Source organism: Mastigoproctus giganteus, chromosome 9 (genome assembly GCF_048544385.1).
Source record: "Mastigoproctus giganteus isolate SK-2022 chromosome 9, ASM4854438v1, whole genome shotgun sequence".
Lineage (NCBI taxonomy): Eukaryota > Metazoa > Arthropoda > Arachnida > Uropygi > Thelyphonidae > Mastigoproctus > Mastigoproctus giganteus.
The window spans coordinates 147,698,938-147,722,692 of record NC_143583.1 but is presented as its reverse complement, the minus strand read 5'-3'; the positions used below and the strand labels follow the sequence as shown (position 1 = coordinate 147,722,692).

The following is a 23,755-nucleotide window of genomic DNA, read 5'->3' as shown; positions in this document are numbered from 1 at the left end:
ACACCACATGGAGGAATGCTGTCCCTCTGTTACCAAACACTAGGCATTACATCAAGTGCTGTAATACCACCACCACCACCACCACCACTTTGCTTATTGGAGGCTTGAAGTGGCAAAACCCATGTTTAGTCTGCAGAGAAAAGCTCTGGCAACCCCCCCCCCATATCTTCCATCATGCAGTATGATAGATGTCTTTTGAGGTTATGATGGAAATCATGGTGAGATTCAATCTTGTTTGCATTTTGAGGGTACAGCTCTAAGACAGTTTTCACAGTCTGGCCGCTGGATAGTCTGCCAGACTGAACCTGTTAGTAGCTATCTATAAGGCTTTCGGATCAGCTAGTGTATAATTTCATTGCCTCTACTCTGCCAGATGGTGTGGAGAGAGTCCAAGTAGTGTATACAGGGGGCATTGTTGAGGCCCCATTATGGCAAGGAGCTGGTTTATTTTTACCATGTGTAAGCCATATCTAAAAATTTCGTTTTTCATACAGAATTTTACTCCACCTTTTCTTACAACTGAATACACCATGAATTTTCAGACCAGTAGAACAAACTTATCTGTGAAAAGATCTAAACCGAAACACTTCCTTGTTCATTTCACAAATATATGTGGTCTCAGTTCTAATCTCAATGATGTCCATATCCACTTACGGTCTACCAAACCCTGTGTACTTTTTCTGACAGAATCCCAGTTATGAGTTGATTCAACCATTGTTCATCTCAATTGTCTGAATTATTAGCTGTGAGATTCTTTTTGCTGACGTATCCAAGTGGTCAGGAGCAAGAATACAGTAGCACATGCTGTTTGAGTGGACGGGGGTTCAAACCCATGACTGCTAAATATGATTGTTTATATTGATAATTTATTATAAACTCCACTCATGCTGGTCATGCTGGAGTATAAACAAGAACATACTTGTGCATCTGTTCGTTTTGATATTCCCTATCAGAGCCTTAGTAATTTTGAATCTCCTCTCTTTGATCTTCTCTGGCTTAAAATCTCTCTACCACATTGTGTCAAATTCATCTGTTGCCTCTATCATTCTCCCAAATCCACTAATCACTTGGAACTCTTTGACTTCCTCTCTCTTTGAAATTTGACATTCTCCAGCCCAACTTTCCTAATAGAGAAGTAATATTCCTTTGTGATTTTAATGTTCACAACTCTAGTTGGCTTGTATTTTCTAGTCACATGGACCCAGCTGGTCAAGATGTTGAGGATTCTGCAGTTACTAATGACTTCACAGATTGTTAATTTACCTATCAGCATACCGGACAATCCTAGAAATACAGCCAACACATGCAATCTTTTTCTCACAATTAACCTTTCTAAGTACACAGTCAAGGTGAGTAGTCCTGTAGGAATGTCAGATCACAACACTTGGTGATGGTCTCTTCTCCACTGGAGTCTTTCACTTGTGGCCATTCTCAAACTTGTGTTGTTTGGCATTACAGAATGTAAAATGGGATGATCTAGGAGATTTTTCTTCTTTTCCTTGGTCAAATTACTGTTTCAAATTTTCTGATGTCAACATTTGCTCAGATTGTGTCAGTGAAATTATTCTTGTAAGGTTGAAATTATTTATTCCACACTCCACCTTAAAAGTTTGTCCTTTATCTAAACCTTGGTGTTCCAATAAATGTGCTAATGCTGTTCAAGAGAATGTTGCATATCATAATTGGCTTGTATCCAGATCTTTTATTTACTGGCTACACCAAAGCTTGCAACAATTTTAAAACAGGTAATAATCAGTGCAAACCAAATTTCGAACAGGCTAAGAGCAGAAAAGTTTCTTCCTGTACAAATGGTAGTCGAGGATTCTGGTCTCTTGCCAAAGCTGTTGAATACAACTTTTGCCCATCGCTGTATCCCCCCTCTGTCAAAACTAGGTGGTTCTATTACTACTTCATGCAAAGATAAAGCTGACCTGGTAGCATTCTACTTTTCTTCCAACTCGTGTATTGATGATCTTGATAAACCACCTCCCACAACTCCCAGTACACTCCATTCAATGCCTCCTGTTGTTTTCCATCAAAAGGACATCAAAGGATTTGAAAATGCTAAGAAAGCTCCAGGTCCTCATGGAAATTTTTTCACTTGTTCTCAAAACCTGTGGTCCAGAAGTTATTCCTGTTGTGTTGTGCCTCTTTTTTCACTTTCTTATTTCTAAGGTGTTTGTTTGCCCTTCTGCTTGGAAATTTGTTCAAATTCAACCAGTTCCTAAAAAGGGTGACAAATCCCTCCCATCCAATTATTGTCCCATTGCACTTCTACTCTATCTGAAGTAATGGAGAAATCAATTAACTGCCAACTCTTAAACTATCAAGGAACCTTCCATCTGATCAAGGATCGCCTCGTATGAATTCTGTCAGTGTCGATCCACTGTGATATTCTGGCTTATATTACTCATCTCTGGACAAATTCAGTTAAAGTTTGGTGAAATTAAGCAGATACTCTTGACATTTCAAAGGCTTTTGATCTTGTTTGCCACAAAGGTCTTCTAAATACATTTTATGGTTTGCCAACTGTTTTTTGTAAATAGGCATCCAATTTTATTTCTGACCACTTACCAGGGGTGATGATAGATAGCTCTCTGTCCCCTAACTTCTCCACTAATGTTGGTGTTCCCCAGGATTCAGTTCTTTCTCCCACCTTTTCCTCTTGTATATTAATGACCTTCTTCCATTGACCAGAAATCTTATCCATAGTTTTGCTGATGATAGCACAATGCATTCCACCCTCTAGTTTGAGAAACCTTGCAGTGTACAAACAGCTTCAACTTCTACCAATTCTTTAAATGCTGGTCTCCAAGTAATTCTTAAGTGGGTTAAAGATAACTTAATGAATTTAAATACTTCTAAAACTCAGTCCTGTCTTATTTCTGGCAAAAATGATTCTTCTGCTCCAATGCTTATCTTCAATGACACTCCAATTTCTAGTCAAGATCATATATCTATATTGGGGATTACCTCACCTTCTAATCCTTCTCTGGGCATGAGAACATTACAAATATTGCTTTCTCTGCATCTAAAAAACATGGTTTTCTCTTTTGCTCTTGGTGTTACTTTTCTTCCAAACAGCTATTCACTCTGTACAAATTGCAAATCCGCTCTACCATGGAATACTGTTTCCACATTTGGGGCAATGCCCCCAGAAACGTCTCTCAGGTGTCTAGATTCCATTCAAAACAGGGCAGTTAAGTTAATTCATGATTCATCTCTAACAGTCTCTTCACTCTCTGTCTCATAGACATTCTGTTTCTGCATCATACCTTTTCTATAAAGTCACTCTTGGTGTTGCTTTCCTTCCAAACAGCTATTCACTCTGTACAAATTGCAAATCCACCCTACCATCGAATATTGTTCCCATATCTGGGATTGTGCCACTAACTCTCTCTCTCTCTCTCTCTCTCTCTCTCTCTCTCTCTCTCTCTCTCTCTCCCTCCCTCCCTCCCTCCACTCTGAGTCTTATAGACGTTTCTGCTGCTTGCCTTTTCTATAGATTGTTCCATGGGCACTGTTCTTCTGAATTAACTTCTATAAATCCCGATCTATCTTCTAAAGCAGTCCGAGCACGTGCCAAAATCGATCAACATCCTTTCCCCGACCAACTTTTTTTTCTTCCTCATTTATTCATTCAATTTTTGTTCCCTGAAACAACTTTCCTTCATACATATTTCCTGAAACTTATAATCTACAGAAGTTCAAATCTAATGTCAACAAGTATCTTTTTTCATCTTCTCAACTTTCGATGAATGCACGGTACTGAGTACTATAGGTTCCAATACCTTTCGTGTTTGCGGTTTTCATTAAAAAAAACAAAAGAAAAAGAAACCTAGAGTGTTTATTAATAGAGTATACTCTCGATTTTCCAGGATAGAGGGTACAAAAAAATTCCCGGATTGATTTCCCATTTAATCCAAATATATAAGTCCCCGACATACGTAACAGATATGTTTCAGGGCTTCTTACGTAACTCAGGAATGACCAATAAAATATTGCTACTATATCCATGATATGCCAAAATTACAAAAAAACCCACATAATATCCTTAGAAGAATGAAGAAAAATAGTTATATATTTTTTAATTAGTTCAATTAAAAACTTTATCTGGGGATGGTGGTGAAGTAGCCTGAGTGGCATATAACACATAAAAGGAAGAAAAAATGCATGTTATTGTACTGTAAAAACTGATTTGTATTTCGTAGCCTTGGTTATTATATTTGACTTCATTGGTGCTGATCGCTTCACCGCTTCTCGTATTCTGTCTTTCTCCTTTAGTGTTCACCGTTTCCACTGACCTCCTTGGTTATTATAGTTGACTTCATTGGTGCCGATCGCTTCACCGCTTCTGTCTTTCTCCTTTAGTGTGTTCACCGTTTCCACTGACAAATCTGAATTCCACGCGATTGGCCATTTTCATACATCCTTATTATTTTAATTTTCTTATCCAACTCGATCGCTTTCCTTTTCTTGATAGATATATTAGTATTGCTGTCACTTATTCTCTTAGTCGGCACCATGCTAACACTCAAAATTAAATTTTCTGAAAAGAACTTCACAGGGTTAAGGTGAAAACTCAGTATTACACCCCATGCGAGCTCGCATTTTACTAAAGACATTTCTGGAGGTTACTGCCATAAAACAATAAAAACGATTTGCACTTTCCAGTTTATTGGGCTTTTCTGTTAGTGCATCTAATTATAAATGGGTAGTAAGCTTGATCTTATTGCATTTGCGATAATATGGGCAGGCCACACCTTGAGTATTGTATACAGGTCTGGAGGCCTCATTTTAGGAAGGATGTAGAGCTACTGGAGTGAGTGCAGAGCAGGGTAACAAGATTAGTGAATGAAACAAGCAGTTGCTCTTATGAAAAAAGGCTTAAGTTTTGCAAATTAGTGTCTGGAGACTTTGCACCTGCGAGGTGATATGATTGAGGTGTATAACGCCTTGAATGGTTTGAGCATGCTCAATGCTGATGGGATTCTTCCTTTTGCTCAGAATAATCGCCTGAGAGGGCATAAATTCAAATTGAGAAAAGACAGTTGTAGAATAGATGTGTGGAAGTTTGCCTTTAGCCAGCACGTGGTTGGTTGCTGGAAGAAACTTCCATCTGTGATTGTAGAAGTTGATAGCTTAAATAGATTCAAGTTAGAACTAGACAAACATTTGGAGTGAGTGGATGGGTGAAATTAGGTTTTTTTTTTTTTTTTTGGCTGATGCTCTACAAGCTCGCGATAGATAAAAAAACTTACTACACACTACTCGCTTCCAATACGCGAGTAATGCTTATTAGACACGCATTTATTTTTTACGATATTGATTTTAAATCTAATTACTTCCCTTTAATTTTTACGATGTCGCGTATGGTTTGGTCACCAACATTATAATGGTTCTGTAGACATTTAATTAACGAATGCACCATTTTCAAACATTTGATTTATTTTAGGTTTTTGTTTAATTGAAAGCACAACTCTTGCGTTTGTCCACCATTTTCGTAATTTCTAAGCAAAAAAAAAAGTTACTATAAAAAAAAAATTCCGACATTCCTGACATAAATAACGAAACACAATCTGTCCTTTTGCTGTGGAATGGAACACAACAATTGCAGCAACACTATAAAACAAACTAAACATTTGGTCTCTCTCTCTTTTTTTTTTTTTTTTTTAATCTCCCAATGACAGCTTATAATGCCACTTTTTGTCATTATTTACGACTTTTCCAAAACATCTGTTTATACCTATTCTAGTTATTACTTGAATTTTTTGATTTCTGGTTGATTTTTTTTTTTTTTTTTTAAATTTGGAGTCTTGAAGTGTTCCGGTAAATCGAGAGGCTGCTGTATTTGAGAGGGTATTGCTTTAAAAAAGTATTGCTTTAAAAAAATAAATCTTTAATGCTCTCGAAAGATATTTGTCAGATTAATCAGTGATCTGCTCTTGCTGCCAAACTTGCATTACTTTTTATCATGTATTATAATAAGATGGATGTTACCAAGCAATTGTGCCAAAGCACTTTTCTTACATGATTTGTAGAATGATCTAATCAAATTAATTATGCATTTTGTTTCTGATACCTTTTCTCCTTAAAGGAGTTAATTTCAAATGATTTCTTACTTAAAAGGTTTCTGGTGGGAATCCAGAAAGGAAATTCACCTTTTCTTTCATAGTACACATATCTCTTAACTGTAATAACTAATTTATCAACTGCCTTGTCACTTGTGTCACTGCTCGTAACTCCACGTGGCAAAGCTAGAAACCTGGGAGAAGGTACTTTCCTTAGGTTAAAAGAAGCCACAACTGATTGTGATGTGTATCTACCAATAGAGCCAACAGGCTCTCAACATAGTGAAACTTGTCAGATGGACTATGATCTCTCTCTCTCTCTCTCTCTCTCTCTCTCTCTCTCTCTCTCTCTCTCTCTCTCTCTCTCTCTCTCTCTCCTTCCCCCCCCCCCTTCTGAAAAAGACTGGAAAAGAACTAGAACAAACTAGAACCAACTGGCATTTCTGATGCATTCCTTGTCAACTTAGCCAGTAAGCAAGCTCTCATCTGGTCATCATTTTTTTTTTTTTTTTGACTGCTTCCAATTAGAGTGCACCTGCATTGCAGGTGTGCTTACAGTACAGCATGCTCTGGTAATAGTGAGAAGTCTATTCCTCTGTATTGATTCTAATTTATTCCTCTTTTTTACTATGGCTGATTTGGGTGAACCACACACTGGCTCCATAGGTGATGACAGTTAAAAACACTGCTCGCTATATGATTGGAAAGGTGCTTCTTTTGAGCCTCCAGCCAGCCCAGCTGATCTTAGCAATCATTCCTGCATAGTTTCTCTCTCTCTCTCTCTCTCTCTCTCTGTCTTTTTTTTTTTTTGCTAAATATGCCAAATGAGATAAAAAGTTCCGATATCATTTTTACTGTTTTTCCATTAATTTTAATTTGAAGGGGGGTTTATCCTTAGGTTTCCTTTCAAAAGTGTGGATTTAGTTTTTTCAGAGGATATCATGAGCATGTGCATTTGTGCCCACTGCTGCAGTTGCATGAGGGCGGCATTGGATCTTTCCTCTACTACTCTGGTGTTTCCTTTTACTAGGATAATCAAATCGTCCGCAAAGGCTAGTCTGCCCACCGGACCAAGATCCAAGGCCAGAAATTCATCCAAAACAATCATCCAGAAGAATGAGCCAAGGATTTAGCCCTTTTAGTCATAGGGCTACTCTTGGAACCTTGTGCGAACCTAGACACCTCTGTCAGTGAGGTAGTCTTTAATTACCTGATAGGGTTTTTGTGGGACATTTGTCTGGCAGAGCCTCTAAGGATGCTATGTCACCAGAGTGAATAAAATCCCCCAGCAATGGATATGGCCAACATGTATTTTTCTTGTGTTTTGTACTGTAGTCAGAAGGTGGTGCATGGCATCCTCTGTAGAATTACCCTGCTTATATCCATATTGATAGTCTAGATAGTTCTGTGCTTTGCTGTAATACGTAGATATCCTGTTGTATATCATTCTTTCATATTATTATTATTATTATTATTAAAATCAGTTTATTTCCCAAGAAACCTTGGGTCACCCCGGGACAGCTCTGTGCCAGAAGGGTGTGAATATTTACAGACTAAGGTGCGAGGAACACAATGTACAATAAACAAGAGTACATGCGTGCTCAACCCGAGACTTTTACAGGATTAAATATACAATAATGTACAAAATATACAGTAATATACAAAATATATGATTGCATGAAGACAAAAAGTCTTTGTCATATACAAATAGGCAAGTTTAAAAAAAAAAAAAAAAAAAAAAAAAAACCACAGTCATGTCCAGGAGCAGGCGAATTATAGATTCATTATCTGGTAACAGTTCTTGAGGATTTCCTTCCTGTAGGGCTTGTCTTCACAGAAACTAAGGGTGGATCCTAAATTTATTGAAGATCCGATGACAGTTGGCTGGAAACATTCCTCAGGGAATCACTGCTTGACAGCGTAAGACGCAGAGGGAGACAGGAGTTGGGGTGCTCCCCTCTTGTCCTCCTTGGGCCAGAGATTAATGTGGATACCGATGGAGCATCAGTTTGCCTCGTTATAAGCCGTGCAAGCGTGAGGACATTTTTTGTCATGATGATATGTCTCCAGGGAGTGGTGTCCAGATTTGCTTGTAGGATCGATCTGGAGATAGTTAGGGGAGTGGCCTACCACCCTGTTCATCCATCAAAGCAACCAGTACTCTAAACTGAGATACTTCTGAAGGTATGAGGCAGGGGCAGGGGCAGATGACCAAATTTCTGAAGCATGGAGAGGAATCGGCGTAATATCCCTCGGGATGTGCTGAACAAGCAGCGCTGGCTGATGCACACCAACAAGCTCTTGATGCACTGCCCAAAGAGCTACGTACGTCTTCTGCCTCATCCTGACAAAGTGAGGCTGAAATGTGAGCCCAACATCCCAGGTGAGGCCAAGGTCAGTATGGGAGATCCCTTTTTGCACTGGCTCCCCACTAACAAAGATTTAGATATCATTTTTTGACTCTCTTCTTGGTTATTGTCAATTGCGCTGATTTGGAATGGCTCAGATGCAGCCCAGTTTTGGCAAGATAACTTTCCAAGCTCAATATCTGCCTAGAAGCTTGTTGGTTGATATCATGAATCTGATGATTATGATCTGAGTTCACGTAGAACTTCAGATCGTCGGCATAAGAGACAAAGTTTGGAATCTGAGCAAGGAAAGGCTCCAAAACTGCTGCAAACAGGATAGCTGACAATACTCTTCCTTGTGGGATGCCTCTTGAGAAGTCAATAGTTACTTGAAAGTCATCATGGGTCACAGACAGGTGTCTAGGAAGTAAAATAGACTTCAAAATTTGAAGTAAAGTAAGTCAGAATGGTAAAAAGAGCTGGGAGGTGTATTCTGTCATAAGTTGATTTTATGTTGAGGAATATGATATCAATCTGTGATTTGTTGTTAAGGGTGCGCTGAATTCTGAAGAGGGTATCAAGAAGATTGGTAGTTGTCGATCTCCTTTGTAGAATGGTATGCAGGTACTCAGGCCTGTGTGCAAAGCAATGCTGAGCAATTGTTGGTTGAATTACTTTTTCAAAAATTTTGAGTAAAGAACAACTGATGGAGATTGGTTGCAGGTCTTTAGGAGATTTGGGTTTCTTGATCTTTGGAAACGGCTTAACATGGTAAGTTTTCCAAATTGAAGGAACTATTCCAGATTGCAGGATTTGTCTGAAAAGATGAAGGAGAAGGTGGACTATATATGGGCTGCAAATTTTGATAATAAAGAGTGGGAAACCATCCGGTCCTACAGTGGCTTTGTTGGGTAGTTTATTGATGACATCAATTAGGGTCTCTCTAGTTATTTCTCTTTCAGACAAGTGTGCCCTAGGTAACCAGTTCTCCTGCGAGAGAGCGGAATCAGAGTCAGGAAAATCTGCCTACAGTAAGCTGAACTGTGCCCATTTCTGGACAAGCTTTTTTTTGTCAATGGCTAGATGATGATGATGTGAAAGGATCCTTCTACCACTCTTCAACCTATTGAGAACAGCTTGGTTAAGGACCTGCCTTTTCTTTTTCAAGAAGCAAGCTCTTTCTTTCTTAAAGATGGAACGGTCTGAGAGTTTTTTGCCATTTCCGGTAGGCCTTCTGCTTCTTGATAAAAGCCATCTTAGTTTCCTTATTAAAACCCCGATTCAACCTGTTACCAATCCTGGTGATTCTGGCTGCACCATGTAGTGCAATTAACTTCAGTTGTTCGGGCAAGAGCATAACGGCATCCTCCAGCAGCTCAGAATAGAGACACCCCCCTCCTCCCCAGTCAAACCCAATCAAGCATTGGCGAATGATCTCTGGATTCAGATATTTGGTAGAGATATTTATCATATATTTTGCCCAGTACAGGGAAAGAGCTATTGGCTGGTGTGACTTGGATTCTGCAGGTGGTTTTTTAGGGTACTTAAGTGTCAGCCTGAGTACTGCTATTTTCCATGTCTTAGGGAATTTTCCTTCTATTAAACAATGGTTATGCAATGTGAGCTTTGTTATGGTTATAATTATGTAAACTTTTGTGGTGCTATTTTTGCAAATTTTTAAATAATTTCTGCCTCCAGGAGGTCATGCTCAGGGCATTTATTATTCTTAATTTTGAGTAGGCAGTTTGCAGTTCTGTTGTGGATAATGGTTCTATGTTGACATTTGCATATTCAGTATTTTCCTTGATTATTTCACTCTGAGTAGGAAAATAATCCCCAATCTCAGTCTGGATGATATTACCTAGTATATTATTGACAGTCGCCCCAACACAGGTTTCAGGTTCTGTCTGGTCTTATTGTGGTCTTAATTACTTCTCTTTTTGGCAACTTGTTGGTGACTATTTTGTACACAATTCCCCATGATATTGATGAAAGTATATCAGGCTTAATGACCAAGTTTCCAGACAATACGAAGGTTGACAGGGTTGGTAATGATGTTAATTACAATACACTACTGCAACAGGATCTAGAAAAGTTGACCAGATGGGCAGAGGTGGCAACTGAAGCTTAACATCGAAAAATAAAAGTACTGCATATGGATAGCAGTAACCCCAGGAATACATACCAACTGTGTGGTACTGTACTTAGGTTGGTAGAGAATGAAAAAGACCTGGAGGTAATTGTGCAGTCAGGTATGAAGTTTTCTGAGGAATACAGAGAGTCTGCAAGAGTAGCTCACGGCGTCTTGTCAATGATATACAGGAATTATTGTAGCAGGGATAATGAGGTGATTATCCCTTTGTATATTGGTGAGGGGAACGAAGGGGTCCTTACCAAGAAAGGCTTAAGTTCTGCAAATTGCAGCGCCTGGAGACTAGACACTTGCGATGTGATCTGATTGAGGTGTATAAGGCTTTGAATAGTTGAGCAGGCTCAATTCTGATGGGATTCTTCTTCTTGCTCAGATTACAAACCTCAGGGGGCATAAACTGAAATTGAGGAAAAGTAAGTTGTTGAATAGAAGTGCAGAAATTCGATTGCCTTTACCCAGCGGGTAGTTGATTGCTGGAACAAACTTCCATCTTGTTGTGGAAGTTGATAGCTCATATAAATTCAAAGAGGAAGTGGACAAACATTTAGAGGGAATGGATGTGTGAAATGGTTTTTTTTTTACATTGATGCCTCATAAGCTTGCTTTCTTGCATCACATCCTCTACTACTACTACTGGGACTGTATCAGTGTTCAAAAGCACAATCAGCATGAGTTTTGCTTTGAAATGACTTGGCTTATTCTTATTTGTATCCATTCATCAGTCACCTTAAATAAATTCATGGAAGAACTTGACAAATTTAGGGGAATGGATATGTAAAAGTTACTTTATTATTTTTTTTTTTTTGACTGATGATATTTTGCATCACATGCCTCCTCTTCTACTACTATTTCACCAATGGATTCTTGGCAGATACAACCATCCCACTGCTGCCAAGAATAAGTGACATTAATCTTCTCCATTGGCAAATCGTTGCTTATTGGAGGTATGGATTATCAGGGCAACCCATTGTGAAGGCATCCACAATACGAGATACATGAATATCAAAAATGATGCCATTTCACCTAATTTGGTATTTACTATGAACTAAAACGACTTATCACTAATTTATTCAATTACCAAATGTTTTAAAAACGTATTAAATGGAAAACCATTATTATGATAATACGCTGTGTATTCTTTATCACAAACTGTTTATGCGTGAACACTGTTTACCTGGGAAACTTCTTATGCAGGAAAATAATACATTACAACATATAGAGTTGAAATTGGGACTTAAGAAACCAAACCTAGTACAGGGGAAAACTTCTTATGCAGGAATTTCTTATCTGGGTTCTACTGTATATAAATAATTAAAAGTTAGAGGGCTTTCTATTTACATACTGATCGAATTTCATAATTCTGATGAGGAATTCAAAAAATTATTTTATAGGAATTAGAAATGAAGACTGATGTTGTGATGTCAGTATAATAAAATTTCCTATTTATTTTAAAAAAAAAAGTGTAATTGGAGAGGAACTGTCCACACATGATTACATTTATAATTATTGACATTTAACTTAGCGAATCTTATTGTTTCGAGGTTGTGTTTCTAAAAGATCTTTAAATTTATTGAGAATACCCACTTCCACAGCCATTCTTTTTAATTTAAAAATTTCACCCCCCCTGCATGTGCGGAATAGTAAAGATACTATCAGCATTTGGTTTTCTTAGCTCATTTAAAGCCTTATACACTTGAATTAAGTCACAAACCAGATACGCAGTTTCCAGCAACTTTAGTTTTCAGAATCCCAACCTTTCTTTCTAAGAGTATCCTCTTGTTCCTCTATCTTAATTTGTTAATCTTTTCTGCATCCTCTCTAATGTATCTAAGTACTTTCTAAAATAAGGTTTTCAAACTTGTATGCTTGATCTGCCCTAAATCATTGTTTTATACAATGCTAAAATTGCCTGTTTGTCTGTGTAGGTTGGCAGGGTGGTTAATGACAGTGTGCTACTGCAACAGGATCTAGAAAATTTGGGAAGATGGGCTGAAAAGTGGCAACTGAAGTTTAACATTGACAAATGCAAAGTATGCATATGGGTAGAAGTAACGCCAGAGGAACATACCAGCTGTGTAGTACTACACTTAGGGTGGTAGAAAATGAAAAAGACCTGGGAGTAATTGTTCAGTCAGATATGAAGTTTTCTAAATAATGCAGACAGGCTGCAAGAGCAGGTCATGGGGTTTTGTCAATGATATACAGAAATTTTGCTAGCAGGGAAAAGGAGGTGGTTGTCCCTCTGTATAAGGCAATGGCCAGGCCACACCTTGAGTACTGCATACAGGTCTGGAGGCCTCATTTTAGGAAGGATGTAGATTTGCTTAGTGTGTACAGAGAAGGTCAACAAGGTTGGTGAGTGGAATGAAGGGATCCTCTTACCAAGAGAGGCTTAAGTTCTGCACATTGCAGTGGCTGGAGACTAGGCACCTGTGAGGTGATCTGATTGAGGTATATAAGGCCTTGAATGGGTTGAGCCTGCTGAATTCTGATGGGATTCTTCCACTTGTTCAGATTACGAACCTAAGGGGGTCATTCAAATTGAGGAAAGACAGCTGTAGAATAGATGTGCGAAAATTTGCCTTTAGCCAGCAGGTGGTTAATTACTGGAACAAACTTCCATCTGTCATTGTGGAAGTTGATAGGTTAAATAAATTTAAGGAGGAACTGGACAAACATTTAGAGGGAATAGTTTGTTTTTTTTTTTTTTTTTGGCTGATGCTACATACGCTTGCTTTCTTGCATACGCTTGCTTTCTTGCATCATGTTCCACGATTACTATTATTACTATATCCCTGCTAGAAAATTTTCTGTAATATTTACATACTATTTAATCTGAACTCTTTAATTCAGTTTTGTTTTGTATAGAAACATTTTCATGACCCCCCCCCCCATATTTGTGTCCTCATCTAAATTAACATATATGTTGCTTGATCATCAATAAATTTTTATTTTTTTATTTTTATGAACTTAACTGAACATATTTACAGTTACATTGGTAATTCTAGTTGCACTTTTTCACCTTGTTAGTCAGGGACCTTGTGATTGTGTTGCTTTGAATCACTGAGGTTTTACTGTGAGATATAGTTGTCTGACTTCCACCTTGATCCTCCATATTTGATAATATGGATGAACTAATGAAGCACATTCATGATTAATCTCCCCCCCCCCCCAGAATATGTGCTAGTGCCCCAGCCAATGCCCTTTAAATATTTTCCATTTTATATATTACATAATTGTGCAGCCCATCTCTCCTCTGATCTAGAAGAGTAATCAATCATTAAATTTATTCCTGGTTCACTGTTTTTAATGAAATCCTCTCAGTTGAATAACATATATTACTGTTTTGTGTACATTGTTATTGATAGACAATAGTGGTCACTCTTTGCCCAGCATCATGGTTTCCATGTATATTATGAGCCTAATATACACTTTGTACATCTTAACTGAAACAAAGAGGAAAGGAAGAGGTGAAGAAATGACTGGAGAATATATTTTCCTTTGGTCTGGTGTCGACCAACTTATAAGAGCTACGCAGGGGTGGCTGTACTTATTCATAAGAATCTCAGAAAGTTTATTGAAAAATGGAGTCTTGTTGATGAACTAATCATGACCCTTGAAATTAAAATATACGAAAGAGAAATTACTATTATTGGGGTATATGCTTCTAATAATGAGTCTCCTACAGATATTAAAGAAGATTTCTGGGAAAACCTGAGAGAAGTAATAGAAGCAATTCCACATTGCAGAGAGATAGCCATAATGGGGGATTTGAACTCCAGAGTGGGACAAGCTGCGGACAATGAAGTGGCGGGAAGACACGGCAAAAATGTAAAGAATGATAACGGAGAGAGACTGATAGAACTTTGCTCTCAGTATAATTTGTCCCAGAATCTAGTAACACCTTCTTCCAACATAGAGACATTCATAAGTTCACATAATTCCAAGAAACAAAAGGACTAAAATCAGTAATTGATTATGTGATCACTAACAACAAAGCACAATTTTTGTCTGTGATGTTAGGGCCCAGAGAGGAGCATATTGTGGCTCTGATCACTTTTTGGTGAAGTCTAAGTTGTCATTCCCATGTATGTGCCAAAAAAGGAAGGAGAAAAGGAAGAAAGACCTTGAGAGGAGCGAACAACTTGACACAGAAAGATTCAATGTGACTCACTAAAAGATGAGAGCACTAGGGTCTTGTATCAATGAAGATTAGACCAAGATTTAGATGAAATCTATGGGGAAGAGTGCAAAACATATATAGTGGAACCTTTATATTCGTCAGCACCTATATTTGTCAAATCCAGTATTTGTCACAAAAAGTCACCCACCACATGGTCATCCTAGTCTTGTGCAACCACCCATGCAGTCAGCTAGCCTCGTGCAATTGCCCACGCAGTCAGCCAGCCCTGTGCGATCGTTCAGTGTGCATCATTTGTTATTTTCTCTTTGAAAATTTTTTTTAATTTTCCGATTTTTTGCAGTTATCTTTGTAAAAAAAGTGACCATGGCCCCAAAAAAGTGTAATGAAGAAAAACAACCAAAAAAGGACAGCTGTGAGAACCACAATTGAATTGAAAAAAGAAATCATTTGAAAGTTTGAAAGTGGAACATGTGTTTCCAACTTAGTGTTAGAATTTAACATGCCGAGAACTTTGGTAAGCACCATAATTAAAAATTAAAAATTAAACATAATTAAAAGAAGCAATTAAAGTGGCTGATGTGGCAAAAGGTGTAAAAATTCTTGCTGCTGAAAGATCACAAATGTATGAAGACATGGAAAATCTTTTATAAGTATTGCTTACTGAAAAGCAAATGGATGGTGATAGTATTTCAGAATGTATCATCTGCGAAAAAGCAAGGCAGTTATATGATGACCTGCAGCAAAAGAACCCAAGAACCAGTGGTGATTTCATGGCAAGTAGGGGCTGGTTCGAAAAATTTAAAAGGCGAACGGGCATTCATAGTGTAGTTAGGCATGGAGACGCTTCAAGCTCGAATGCAGAAGGTGCTAAAAAGTTTGTTGAAGATTTCAAAAACTATGTAGACACTGAGTTATTTATCCCTCAACAAGTTTTTAATTGCAATGAGATGGACCTATTCTGGAAAAAAATGCCTAGAAAGAACCTACATCACAAAAAAGGAAAAAGCATTGCCCGGATACAAACCAATGAAAGACAGATTAACACTCTTACTGTGTGGTAATGCTAGTGGAGACTGCAAAATTAAACCATTGCTCGTTTATCATTCAAAAAATCCGAGAGTTTTTAAGAAGAACAATATCATGAAAAGTAAACTAAATAATGTTATGTGGAGGGCTAACAGTAAGGCTTGGGTGACAAGACAGTTTTTCCTGGAGTGGATTCACAAAGTGTTTGCCCCAAATGTGAAAGCTTATCTAGAAAGTTATAATTTACATGTAAAGGCCTTCTTGGTTTTGCACAATGCTCCTGCTCATCCCCCAGGCTTGGAAGACGATTTGGCAGGGGGAATACAGTTTTATTCGCATTAAATATCTGCCACCAAACACAACTCCTCTAATCCAACCCATGGATCAGCAGGTCATTGCCTGTTTTAAAAAACTTTATACAAAAGCCCTGTTTCAAAGGTGTTTTGAAGTGACGTCGAAGACAGAACTTACATTGAGAGAATTTTGTAAAAATCACTTCAATATCGGAGACAGTCGTAAGCCAAGTCCATCAGTAAGCGAAATAAGTAGGCACTGGTTAGTAGAATCAGCTGCTTTATAGAATAAAATTTCAGAAATCAATGCACTACACTTTCATTGTTATCATATGTTCAGTTATAAGAATCAATTTTTGATTCTTATAACCGAACATATGATAACAATTTCAAAAATTGTTGTGACAACTATAAAACAATAAAAACAATTTGCAGTTTCCAGTTTATTGGACTTTGCTGTTAGTGCAATCTAATTATAAGTGGGTAGTAAACTCGATCTTATTGCATTTGTGATAGTATCGATAGCTGGAATTCTGTGGGTTTTTACATCGTTAATTATGGTGAAATGTGTTTTCCCTTCCTCTGAAATCATATGAAAAACATAAATTTTCAGAAGCTTCTCTTCATTCCTATTTTTTAATTTTCTAACTTGTTACTCTGCAATTTGTGTGTGCCATGTTCTTCATTATTGATTGCTTATCTTTTTTACTGTTTTATAATTTACAACAAAAAAAAAAAAAAAAAGCCTGTGGACAGGAATATCAATTAGCATATACATATTACAATATTAATTAAGCTATGTAACTTTATTTTTATTTTGCTAACGTGTGGAAAATATTCTTTCACAAGAATATTTTCAAGTAATCATTTAATTTTGTTAATTGGCAAGGTAATAGTGTTAATCTGTGCTTTATATCTTTACTTCTATAGCCTGTGGATAATATTCCTCCTATTTTTGCTTATTAGAATCACTTTTAATAGAATGAAAATTCAATTTGCAAACGGGATAACTGGCGCTTACCACATATCGTATAGTGAACAGAGAGTCGATCGTAAAGTGAGTTGATCGTATAGTGAACCAATCGTAAAGCGGCGGGGGGGGGGGGTCAATTGTATATTGTAACCAAAGTGCCCGCTGTTATGTTTACTACCATGTACAGAAACAAAATGTTTTCAGTTTGTACATAAAAGTTGTTGCTGTGTGTGTGTGTGTGTGTGTGTGTGTGTGTGTGTGTGTGTGTGTGTGTGTGTGTGTGTGTGTGTGTGTGTGTGTGTGTGTGTGTTATAAATTATAACATTTTCATTGTCACTGGTAACAAAAACATCATTGTTTTGCTTAGTGCTCAGCAGGCTCTTCTGGTGTCTTGGCATTGCCATGTTTGTCGATGATATTCTCTTCTTGGCTTCTTTCTGAAGCAGTTGGTTATTACACTTGATGCAGTACTCTACCAAGCAATAACAAGATTATGAATAGCATCCAAGACATTCCAATTTGGCTGCAAATTGTTCCTTCCTTTTATTTTGCTGATTAAGTACTTGTCAGGCAGGCGCTATATGCTCTCTTGTGGTTATAAACAATGCCTTGACCCAGTGGCTGCATAAAACTGGTGGTAATGTGAGATAAAAATAACAGCTGTATATTTGTCAACTTAAGTGCCGTACAACAATCTAGAATCATCAAAATGTTCCTTTTTTCTGAAGCCATTCTTCTGTCCACTTTTGATTATAAGCCAAGTATTTCTGCTGGCCTCAGAATCACAAGGAAGTTGGTTAATTTCTTTAAAACATCTTGGCTTGGAAAACTTGCCAATCACAAGTGGGCATAGTTGTATACTGCCATCTGAATTGCAGCATAACAGAACAATGAGTCTTTGTTTACTTTATTTTCCACCATGACAATGCTGTCCGAAATTTCCATCATAACACACTGTCCAAACAGAAAATGTTTTGTTTGGCAGCAAATTATAAAATAAACCTGTCTCGTCAAGATTAAAAATATCCTTTGCTTCATATTTTTCAAGAATGGCCATACTGAACACAATCAGTCTGTAGCTCTTTCTTGTTCGACTAATCCAGACTCGCCCCAAACATTTTGCAAAACCAAATTATTCCGGTCTTTAAACCTTTGGAGCCAGCCACTGTTGCATTTGAAGTTGCTAATTGCACGTCGCTGAACTAGATAATTTTGCCTTTTCTTGCAAAATTGGATCTGACATTGGACAAATTAGATGTGCAAATTTGTTTGTACTACTCAAAGTTTTGTTTCAAGTTCCTCGTGTTTTGAACAATGAATTCGTTTCTTGTTTTTTTTATCACTGCTCCAGTATCGCCACTTGTTCAAGTTTTTTTTTTTCTCTTTTACCTGGTATGTCAGTATTGTAGATAAAGTATGTAGGTGGTGTTATATTTCTTTGCAATGTCTGTTTTTCTTTGTTCCCTCCAATTAGCCTCTTGGAAAATTTTCAGTTTAATTTCCAGACTTAATTCCATCCATTTATGGTTTGTCCCCATAACACTGTTAGATGAGATTTAATATAAACAAACTTTAAATTAATTTAGAGGGACATCTTCCAAAAAAGACATCAGCTCAGATAAAATGGCACAGAAAGTAGATTATACTGAAGCAAAAGACTTAGAACTGGCGTAACAGTTGTAACTGACCTTTTCTCAATGAGAGCGAGGGAGTGTATGTATAAACAATTTAGAAAAGCTGTTGTTTTTTTATTCTTTTGTTAATTTAACATTCATCCTTCACAATGATGTTTTTCAGAATGCGCTTATGTTGTAGCTATCATAAACTGGTTTTGTTTATACAGAAGTAAATTCTAACAAGTCAGTGCCATCCTTCGGGAATCAGGGAACCAGGTGGCCAGAATCAATAATAGCAACAGTAATTGGGCAACTGTGCCAAGATTTGTGTTAAACATACAAAATAACAATATTTACTTCTCCTGGGGTGAAAACGAACTTTGTAATACATATTAACCAAATTTTATAATAAACGAATATATTTACATAGAGAGACCTATTCTTTCACAGGGGAATGGTATGTTCTTCACATAAATGAGTACTTTGTATAAACCAAGTTTGTATTAACGAGATTTTACTGTATTACTGTTTGCTAATATGACTGTGTACATTAACGTGACTGACACACCGCGTACATTAACTAACTTGTATTGTGTGTAAAGAACAGTAAACTTAAATTGGTCTAGATTATGTACAAAACAATTTAAGTCTACTGCAGAATAATATATTTTATTTTTCTTTATGACATTTTGTAAATTATTATTATTATTTTATTAGGTCAAGAAGTACAACTTTGATATGATTGAAAGGGTGGACTCAAATAATCATGTTCAGCTGTTCTGCTCTCTCAACTGCTTGTCAATGTTCAGGGTCAGTTTAAATGCATCTTCTTCCCGTAGTATAAGGTGTGATCACTGCAATCAAAATCTTCCTGCACAGTATCATCTTACTATGAGTGATGCTTCAATACGTAACTTTTGTTCATACAATTGTGTCATTCAATTTCAAAGCCAGTTTACTAACATTCCTACTCTAACTACTGCAACTCCTTCAGTCAGGCAGAGCTCAACTAACCAGCCTTCTTCTACTGCTTCTGGTATGTATTTTCTAAAGAATTGAGTCATATGTGGTAAAATTTTGAGGATAAAGCTTTAGGCTATGAGAATCTATATAATTGTTTATTTATGCACTATTTTTATATAAATATAACATAGTTATATAGATTTTCGTAGCCTGAAGCCTTATGCTCTGTAAAACTTTATGAAGTCCTAAATTTTGTACACTTTTGACAGCACTCATATTGTAGAGTCAAGTCACAGTGGCATTATCAGCTCTTATGCTCAGATGCCTACTTGCCCACTGTCTCTGAAACAATGTCATCTGGGCTGGTGCTGAACCAAGGATAAACAACAGTGTCTTCACTATTTGTATTAATTATCACTTATTTGGAGTGTAAGGATCAGAGCAACTTGTGAAGAGATTCAATTTATGAGATAAATTAAATTAAATGCTTGCTTCATCTAATTGATTCCCCTTCAGCAGAAAACAATTTTTTTAAAAAAGGATAGAGATTAGCATGTTTAGGTTTGTCTTTTTAGTGGATCAAACTTTGTAAATTCATTTATAAATTCATTATTTTTTGTGAGACACATTTATCCATCGAGTTTCAGTTCTAATTTAAATCTGCATTTGTTCTCAGTTTCACATATGAAGGAAATTATGGTTTCTAAAAATTAGTACTCAAAATTGTTCTGTTGCAGTTTAAATCAGTAATGACCATTTTAAACTAGGCAAATTATATTAAAACTTCACTTTGATTCTCTTTGCCTTTTCTTATTGGTTATAAACCAGAATGAAGTCATTAATCAGACAAATGCATTTTACTTTCAAGAACTTTAACTGTTTCTTGGCTACTAAAAACAATTACATACTTTCATATTTAGTGCTGTTACATAAAACTACTTCTCTCTCTCTTTTTTTTTTTTTTTGCTCCACACAACAGGCTGTCATAAAACAACATTTTTACACAGTGGATCGGTGGAAGTTTGCTAGAAGAAATTAAATAGGCAGCATTTATAATTAACAATAAACCATTATAGTAAATATTACACTATCTTCATGTTTTCTTCACAACAAGCATTGAGGTAAAAACCTGATATGTAAAAAGAATTACTTAGTTTAACTAATATTAAAATGCTAAAGATTAAATGTTGCTACAGTTGAATTAATTCTTCTATTAACCTTACAACTTATTAAGCCAAATTTTGATGACCCTGAGCATAAATGAAATGTGCATGTTTATTGTTACATGGTAAAAATCTTGGCTTAACCTTTTTTAAAATATGAAAAACATGTTTTTGGCAAAAAAGTACATTTCTCATGTCTTTGTATGTATATTTTTATCTGTATATTGTATATGGACATTTCATATGTATATTATATCTTTATATAATAGACAGACATACTTCAGCGAGTGGTGAAATATTATACCGTTACTGTATACAGGTGAATGGGATTGCGCACATACAGCTACCATTAAAACCTGGACAGACACTTAAATATCTACAAATCACCTATATTTACATGAAAACTAATAATGTATGCTGATATCTATTAGCATTTATGACTGCCTGTGGTCTACATAGAACACTTCATCAGTTTTTGTAAATGTTTATGGATATTTTCTCTTTCCAACTTTTAGAGTGGTGACCAGTTCAGCTCTCTTTCTTGGACAGTCTCGCCTCATGCCCATCTGATGATATAATTTATCCCTCAAATAGGTATGGGCTTTCCCCAGCATGGAGCCATGATGTAGGCAGTGCAATATTGTCCACAATGTCTAGATAGACCTTAGAATTCTTGATTTTGTCCAAAATAACAAATGGGTCCAGTCCAACCTATGAAAAACAATCACGGACTCCCAAACCATCATGCTGCCTCCATCAACTTCATTATTGGGATAATACGGTCTATCAGGCAACTTCCTTGGGGCATCTGTCACACCTAGGCATGATGACTGTCTGGCATGGTAGACCACGTACTATGCCTTATCACTCAAAAGCACAGTTTTTCATTTCTGCGGTCCAAGAATGGTGGGCCTTATACCAAGCCAGGCAGTGAATGGCTGCATGACTGTGATAATTCATATCATGCAGCATCCTGTGCACAGTATAACAGAGCTGACATGAATTCCAGTCATTTCACCGAGAGCTGGGATGTAATGTTGACCTACATTCCAAGTGGACAATTCCTGCAGGATTCTTCTGTCATGTTTCCTCAACTTATAGGGTTTTACTTGTCATTTCATGATGTTTTGGTCCTGATCTGAAAAGTTAATTGGCAACAAGAAATTTAAATCCTTATGGGTGTACTGAAGATGTGTTTGTTTTCATCACTGGGAGGGTGACCTCCCAGTGATGAGAACACAACCTCACAAGGCAGCATATAAATCTGTCTTATTCGCCCTGCTCTGCAACTCATGGAAATTTCGAAAGAGATATGTAGATGATTGAGGGGGAGGCCCCTCCAGCTTTAACCAACTATTTGGCCTGTGGCTTTTCTTGTAACCATGCTGATTATTATTGCTCTTATATTATTTCTCCCTGATTGGGGTTCCACCTTGTGACAGGTATTGCTACCAAGTATACAGGGTGGTTGTTGTTATATCTTGTGTTACTGTTGGTCAAGGAACTCTAACTATCCTACATGTGTTCAGGATTGTGACTTTCTGGAGTTCCTTGTAGGTGTTCGCTGGGAGGCCTATTGCTGCTAGGCTGTTATGTAGGGTGTTTGGCACCACATCTGTGGTTGACACAATGATCAGGATGGTCATTACTTGTTGCATATGTCACATCTCTTTGATCTCCTGTCTTAGGTTCGTGTACTTCCTGATTTTTTTCCCCATGGGTTTTCTGCAGGTTGCCAGTGTTGGGTACAACTGTGTCAATCAGATAGGTAGCCTTTTCCTTCTTGTCCACAAGAGTTATGTCCGGTCTGTTGTTGCGGGATTGTCCTATCCGTTATTATGGCTCGGTCCCAGTACAGGTTGTGGGTTGGTATCTCTAGTACTGCCTGGGGTTCGTACTTGTAGTACGGTACACTTTCTTCGACCAACTGGTATTTCCTTACTAGCCTCTGATGTATTATCCTAGCTACCTGGTCGTGTCTATGAGTGTACTCAGTCTGGGTGATCACCTTGCATCCCACAGTGATGGGTTGGATCGTTTCTGAGGCCAGGTGGCATCGTCGACAGGTGGCATCATTGAACACTCTGGGCTCCTTGGCAATGTATTTTCTATAGTTATTATTATTAGTTATATGTTGCAAGGAAGCCTAAAACTTATGCTGCACCAGCCAAAAAAAAAAAAAAAAAAAAAAAATGTCCCAAGTTATCCTGAGAGAGAGTTAAAGGTTGAAGGGAATTAACCAAGAAAGAAGGATGATGATACCCAGCCCAGGACCCTGGGTGTGCCAAGCCTATACCAGATGTGAGCTCCTGAGGTATTCTATACTCCAATCATCATGGCACCTGAGGAACAAGATTAAGCCTGGATGAAGTGTGGGTATAGTGTATGGCAGCATTGTCATTCAGTTCCCATTGCATTTATTGTTTTCTGGATAGCAGGCATCCCCTAGGACAGGAGTGCGAAATCTTTTTAAGGGTGCATGCCAAAATTGGCTAAATTTAAAAAAAAAAACTACCCTCGCCTGCCTAAATCACGTGCCCAATTTGGCTAAATTTTTAAAAAACTACCCCTGTGTTTCAGAACACAGAATGCATAATGCTTTATTATCCTTCTAATCATCCCAAATCTTTCACACCAAGATTCTTTTAATTCTCTGCTACTTCCTTCTTCATTTGAACATTTTTATTTCTTTGCTGGTTGAGCTGATATTGTAAACAATCTATAAAGGGCAAATGCCAATTAAAATATTTATGAGAATTTATGGGAATTAATGAAGGATAATCTCTAATCTCCACGCCACATACAAATTGTAATTGACACAAAAGAGGCTGCACTAAATACTGAATGTGGATAGTTATCTCACATAACTTTACCAATATGAAGTTTGAAATTTTTTAGGACTCTGAATGCCCAAAAAATTTGTATGCATGCCATTGGTTCACCACCCCTTCCCTAGTATTTAATCCAGCATTGGCATGCCCCCATTAGTGACAAAAAACAAAAGGG

At 37.2% G+C, this 23,755-nt stretch overlaps 1 protein-coding gene across 4 annotated transcripts in view; it reads left to right on the top strand.

The window, feature by feature from the left end:
* The window catches only part of woc (zinc finger protein without children), a 717,317-nt gene that overhangs the window by 232,360 nt on the left and 461,202 nt on the right, over positions 1-23,755 (top strand). For all 4 annotated transcript variants that reach the window (XR_016547396.1, XM_090381483.1, XM_090381482.1 and 1 more), the window contains exon 10: positions 19,341-19,659. Coding sequence is in view for 3 of the 4 variants with exons in the window: in XM_090381483.1 (XP_090237609.1) it covers positions 19,341-19,659 (319 nt within the window). In the remaining variant the exon portion in view is untranslated. The remainder of the gene's footprint in view (positions 1-19,340; positions 19,660-23,755) is intronic.